At 42.8% G+C, this 6,996-nt stretch overlaps 1 protein-coding gene across 1 annotated transcript; it reads left to right on the forward strand.

Annotated features, from left to right (window-relative positions):
- The first annotated feature begins 5,616 nt into the window (after positions 1-5,616).
- On the forward strand, positions 5,617-6,549 carry LOC111525618 (vomeronasal type-1 receptor 3). Its single transcript, XM_026455422.1, is given in 3 exon segments — positions 5,617-5,680; positions 5,683-6,379; positions 6,381-6,549. Coding segments are annotated over 3 exon segments (930 nt in total).
- Positions 6,550-6,996: the final 447 nt, after the last annotated feature.

Consider the following 6,996-nt stretch of genomic DNA (forward strand, 5'->3'; position numbering starts at 1 on the left):
GAAAGACTATCAAAAACAAAGAAGAAATTCTAGCCCTGCTTGAAGCTGTATGGCTCCCTCAGCAGGTGGCTGTAATACACTGCAAAGGACATCAAAGAGAAGACACGGCCATTGCCTGTAAACTTACTGCCTGTAGTCTCCTTTCCACAGCCTGATTTACTCGATCGTCCTGTATACTCGGCAGAATAGGAGAAACTGGCTTCAGATCTCAGGTCAATAAAAATCAAAAAGGTTGGTGGATTCTTCCTTACTCCAGAATCTTCATACTCAAGCTCTCGGGGAAACTTTAATCAGTCTTCTGCATTCTACCACCCATTTGGGAGGAGCAAAACTGGCCCAGCTCCTCAGGAACCGTTTTAAGATCACCCACCTTCAGAACTTAGCAATCAAGCAGCCCTCTGGTGTATGGCTTGCACTCAGGTAAACGCCAAGCAAGGTCCTAAACCCAGCTCAGGCCACCGCCTCCGAGGAAACTCACCAGGAGAAAGGTGGGAAATTGAATTTACAGAAATAAAACCACACTGGGCTGGGTACAAATACCTTCTGGTACTAGTAGATACTTTCTCTGGATGGACTAAGGCATTTGTGACCAAAAACAAGACTGCCACCATGGTAGTTAGGTTTTTACTCAATGAAATCATCCCTCGACATGGGCTGCCTGCTGCCATAGGGTCCGATAATGGGCCAGCCTTCACCTCATCCATAGCTCAGTCAGTCAGTAAAGCATTAAACATTCAATGGAAGTTCCATTGTGCTTATCAACCCCAGAGCTCTGGGCAGGTGCATGAACCGCACCCTAAAAAGTACTCTTACAAAATTAATCTTAGAAACCCGTGAAAATTGGGTAAGACTCTTTCCTTTAGCCTTCTTAGAGTAAGATACACTCCTTACCGGGAGGGTTTTTCACCTTTTGAAATCATGTGTGGGAGGGCGCTGCCTATCTTGCCTAAGCTAAGGGATACTCATTTAGCAGAAATATCACAAGCTAATTTATTACAGTACCTACAGTCTCTCCAACAGGTGCGAGATATCATCCAGCCACTCGTCCGGTGAACTCATCCCAATCCAGTTCCTGACCAGATGGGGCCTTGCCACTCATTCCAGACGGGTGACCTGGCGTTTGTTAAAAAGTTCCAGAAAGAAGGACTCACTCCTCCTTGGAAAGGACCTCATACTGTCATCCTCACCACGCTGACGGCTCTGAAAGTGGATGGCATTCCTGCTTCGATTCATCACTCCCGCATCAAAAAGACCAACAAAGCCCAGCAAGAAACATGGATTCCCAAGCCTGGGCCAGGCCCCTTAAAACTGGGTTCAAGTCAAGTAAAGCCATTAGATTAATTCCTTTTGTTTACTTCTCCTGTCTCTTTCCACCTGATATGCCCTCCGCGCCCCTTCCTCACTTTCTTCCTTTCTCCTCACTTCTTTCACAACAGGACATGTATTTGCAAACACTACTTGGAAGACAGGAACCTCCAAGGAAGTCTCTTTTGCAGTCGATTTATGTGCTTGTTCCCAGAACCTGCCCATACCCACGAAGAACAACGTAAGCTGCCAGTCACAGGAGGAGGAAACGTCGACCTTGCTGCGGGATTTAGACACTCTGTCAACCAGACTGGATGTGGGAGCTCCAAAGGTGCAGAAAAAGGACTCCAAAATGTTGACTTTTACCTCTGTCCTGGAAATCACCCTAACTCTAGTTGTTGATATACTTACCAGTTTTTCTGCCTTGACTGGACATGTGTAACTTTATCCACTTATTCTGGGGGATTAACCCGATCTTCAACTCTTTCCATTGCTCGTGCTTCCCATCCTAGGCTGTGTACTACAAAATATTGCAATCCTCTTACTATAACCGTTCATAACCCTAATTCAGCTCAATGGTACTACAGCATGTCATGGGAATTAAGGCTTTATATCCTGGGATTTGATGTTGGAACTATGTTCACCATCCAGAAAAAAATCCTGATCTCATGGAGCCCTCCTGAGCCAACTGGGCCTTTAACTGATCTAGGCGACCCTATGTTCCAAAAACACCCAGATAAGGTCAATTTAACTGTTCCGCTGCTATTCCTAGTTCCTAAACCCCAGCTGCAATGACAACATCTCCAGCCCAGCCCGATGTTCATACTAGGTGGGGTATATCACCTCCTTAATCTGACCCAGCCTAAACTAGCTCAAGATTGTTGGCTATGTCTAAAAGCCAAACCCCCTTACTATGTGGGATTAGGAGTAGAAGCCATGCTTAGAAGTGGCCCTCTATTTTGTCGTGCATGACCCTATGCCCTCACACTAGGAGACGTGTCTGGGAATGCTTCTTGTCTAATTAGCACCGGATATAACTTACCTGCTTCTCCATTTCAGGTTACTTGTAATCAGTCCCTGCTTACTTCCTTAAGCACTTCAGTCTCTTACCAGGCACCTAACAATACCTGGTTAGCCCGCACCTCCGGTCTCACTCACTGTATTGATGGGACTGAACCAGGACCTCTCTTGTGTGCGTTAGTTCATGTACTTCCCCAGGCATACATGTACAGTAGACCGGAAGGACAACTCCTCATCTCTCCCCCTGGATTGCATCCCAGGTTTCGCTGAGGCGCCCTGCTCCTAGTACCCCTCCTGGACGGCCTTAGCATAGCCAGATCAGCAGCCATCAACATGACTGCCCTAGTTCAGGGAGAAATTAGACTAATGTCCCTGTCTCAACAGGTAGATGCTGATTTAAGCAACCTCCAGTCAGCCATATATACACTGCATATCCAGGTAGAGTCTCTGGCTGAAGTAGTTCTTCAAACTGCCAAGGCTTAGATCTGCTATTCCTCTCCCAAGGAGGTTTATGCGCAGCCCTAGGAGACAGTTGTTGCTTCTATGCCAATCAGTCTGGGGTCATAAAGGATACTCTCCAAAAGAATATCTGGAGAATATCTAGATAGACACCAACAAGAGGGAGAAAATAACATCCCCTGGTATCCAAACATGTTTACCTGGAATCCATGGCTAACTACTCTAGTCATGAGGTTAGCTAGACCCCTTCTCCTGCTGTTAGGCTTAATCTTCAGGCCGTGTATATTAAACTGGTTTCTTAATTTTATAAAACAGTGCATAGCTTCTGTCAAGCTTATGTATCTTAAAACCCAATATGACCCCCTTGTTATAGCTGAGGAATCAACGATTTGATTCCCCCAAAACACAAGTGGGGAATGTAATACCTAACCTTGTTTTAACATTGGATAGACTCTCCCTTAGCTACTTAACCTTGTTTTTATATGAATAGACTCTCCCCTAGATGAGAAAAATGGATGGATTCCATTTGGCTCCTTCATTTGCAAGACATCAAGGACTCCTTACCCACCCCCTTCCTCAAGGAGTTAACTTGTGTAAGCTGAGTCTCAGCCAATCAAAGAGTCCAATTAACTGATAAGGTGCTGAGGCAAACTGGTGTCCACAGTTCCTAGCAATTTACTCAGAGATGGTACCATAAAGCCCCCACATTTGTCCGGTAGGTAATGCCCAGAGCCCCCTCACCTATCACTTTGTGATGAATTTAAAGCCCCTGCACCTGGAACTGTTTGTTTTCCTGTAACCATTTTTCTTTTTAACTTTTTTTGTTTGTTTCTCTTCTATAAAGTTGCTGCAGCTAGAATCCCCCTCCCCACTCTAAACCAAAGTCTAAAAAAAAATCTAGCCCCCTCTTCGTGGCCGAGAGAATTTCGAGTGCTAGCTGTCTCTCGGTCACAGGCTAATAAAGGACTCCAGAATTTGTCTCAAAGTGTGACGTTTCTCTCTAACTCGCTTGGGTACAACACTACTCTGGAAGTACCTAATGGAGACTGTGATGAGTGGTGACAGGAAGCATCTGGTCTCTGAGAATGATGAAAAGACCATATTCTTTCATGAAGTCAGGGGAGGAGCAGTCAAGGAAAGGTATCTTGATGACCTTAGGTTTTCATATTAGAACAAAAATCATGGACTTCAGTAGTTTTAAGAAGTAAATTATTTGGTAATATTTACTGTAAAAATGTTCTAAAGCCATTCTTAGGCTCAATACTCATCTTAGTAACAATTCAGTGAATATTTTCCCACCTCAAGTGTTCCTTTTAAATAATAGGCTTATATTTTAATATATATAACAATTCTGACATTAAATAATTTTTCTTTTTTTTTTGAGATGGAGTCTTTCTCTGTCACCCAGGCTGGAGTACAGTGGTGGGATCTTAGTTCACTGCAGCCTCCACCTCCTAGGTTCAAGCGATTCTCCTGCCTCCACATCCCAAGTAGCTGGGACCACAGATGCATGCACCACTACGCCTGGCTAATTTTTTTATTTTTAGTAGAGACGGAGTTTCACCATGTTGGCCAGGCTGGTCTTGAACTCCTGACCTCAAGTGATCTGCCCATCTCCGCCTCCCAAAGTTCTGGGATTACAGGTGGGAGCCACAAGAGCCACAATGCCTGGCCTGAAATAATTTCATTTGATATTTTTGTATTCATAAACAAATACTAAATTTCTCTGTAATTAATGACAACCTGGTTCTCCTTTGCAGTGTTTTATCTCCTACTCATGTTCCTTGTCCCCTTGCTTAGCAGCAGTCATTTCTGTATCCTTCTTGGTTAAGATGAAAAAGAATCTTCTTTTTTAATTTCAACATGAAATCATTTAAGCATTCAATACATTTCATTTAGTCTTGTATGATTATTCTTTTAGGATTATACTAAATCAGTGCATCTACATTCTACTTGGATTTCTGAATATTTGCTCATAAAATAAGCAATTAGATTTAAATGAGAAATTGCCACAATCAAAAATTAAGAAAAAACTACAACCAGGTTTAAAGAAAACGACAAGATATACAACACAAAATGTGTCAAGCATTAGAAAAACATAGCTATGGCCAAGGGTAAGACACACAGTGATTAAACACATTGTCTAATTTTGATTCTGCCTCTTACAAAGAAGTTACTTTAGAAAAGTCATTAAGCTTCCTTGTGTAAGAGCTCCTCACCTGTAATATGGAAATAATAAAGCACTTATACCACAGAATTATTGTAAAAGTTATATGTAAAACACTAATATAGCACTCTTCTTATGGGGATGTATATGTTTTTCTTTTTAGAGCAAAACTCTTATTTAAAAAACAAGGTCTGGTTGGGGATGGTGGCTCATGCCTGTAATCCCAGCACTTTGGGAGTCCGAGGTGGGCAGATCATGAGGTCAGGAGATCGAGACCATCCTGGCCAACATGGTGACACCCTGTCTCTACTAAAATACAAAAAAATTTAGCTGGGTCTGGTGGCACCTGCCTGTAGTCCCAGCTACTCGGGAGGCTGAGGCAGGAGAATTCCTTGAACCCAGGAGGTGGAGGTTGCAGTGAGGTGAGATCATGCCACTGCACTCCAGCCTGGTGACAGAGCGAAACTCTGTCTAAAAAATAAAATAAAATAAAATAAAATAATTATTAAAAATAAAAAAATAGGGTCTAATAAGAAAACATCTAAGTTGGAAACAACGGTAAGTGGACAATAGGGGATTTTATTTGCAAAAGTGAAACAGATTTTATGTTTCCACACAGGGTTCTCTCACTTTGAATGTAAATATCAGTCACTGAAAAATGACAAATGGCCTCCAGGGATTTGGCAATAGGCATGATCTTCTTATCTCAGATCATAGTCGGATTCCTGGGGAGTTTCTTCTTTACCACTATAGTTTCCTTTGTTTCACCAGAGGTATGTTATGGTCCACAGATCTGATTCTCAAGCATCTGACCATAGCAAACTCCTTGGTTATACTCTCTAAAGGAATCCTACAAACAATGGCTGCTTTTGGATTGAAGGATACTGAGAGTGATATTGGATGCAAACTTGTGTTTTATGTTCACAGAGTGGGCAGGGCTGTGTGCATTGGCAACGCCTGCCTCCTGAGTATCTTCCAGGTCATCACCATCAGCCCCTGCTAATTCAGGTGGGCACAGCTTAAACTACATGCTCCCAGATACATCGGGTCCTCCAATATCCTGGTCCTGTGCTGGATTCTGAACATGCTGGTAAATATTACTGTTCCTCTACATATGACTGGCAAGTGGAACAGCATAAATAGCACAAAGACAAATGATTGTAAGTGTTGTTCTGGAGGACGTAGGAGCAGAATTCTATGTTCATTACATATTGTCTTGTTATCATCCCTTCTTGTTTCGTGTGTGGGGCTCATGACCTTGGCCAGTGGCTCCATGGTTTTTATCCTGCACAGACGCAAGCAGCAGGTCCAGCACATTCAGGGGACCAACCTCTCCCCCCCATCCCCTACTGAGTCGAGAGTCGCCCAAAATATCCTCGTCCTGGTGAACACCTTGTGTTATTTTACTCGCTCTCCTCCATCTTTACATGTCTCTTTTTCCTAATCCCAGTTGGTGGCTGGTGAACACCTCTGCGCTGATGACTGCCTGCTTTCCCACGGTCAGCCCCTTTGTGCTCATGAGCCGCCATCCCAGGATACCCAGGCTGGGCTCTGCCTGCTGTGGGAAGAATACACAGTTTCCTAAGCTGGTCAGATAGTTCTTCGATTTATGTGGATTGTCTTCTTTCTGTACAATGAATGGCCATTTGTTGATTTCTTCCTGCAGAAGGTTAAGCACCACAATTGGCAGACAATTGCAAAGTGTGTGTGAGACTCAGAATCCGTCTTTGCCCTTCAAGGATTTTTCATGTATCATAAACGATAGTTACAGATGAGATGTTTTGTAAAGTGCTTTCATAATTTTCATTTTGTTAATGTTGCAATGGAGAAGTTTAGAGGCAAATTATTCATTAAATGTGGGCCTCTAATAATTTGGAATAATGCAACTTTAAACCAATTAATACAAAATGTCATGAAATTAACTGGGCACAGCAGTGTAAGAAAAGTAATGAAATAAAGCTTTAAGTGATGATCAATGAAGAAAGTGAGAAGAAAGTCATAATTCACACCCTTTTTTGTTTTGAATTAATCTTCATTTTTTCCCC

Source organism: Piliocolobus tephrosceles, chromosome 17 (assembly GCF_002776525.5).
Source record: "Piliocolobus tephrosceles isolate RC106 chromosome 17, ASM277652v3, whole genome shotgun sequence".
Classification (NCBI taxonomy): Eukaryota; Metazoa; Chordata; class Mammalia; order Primates; family Cercopithecidae; genus Piliocolobus; species Piliocolobus tephrosceles.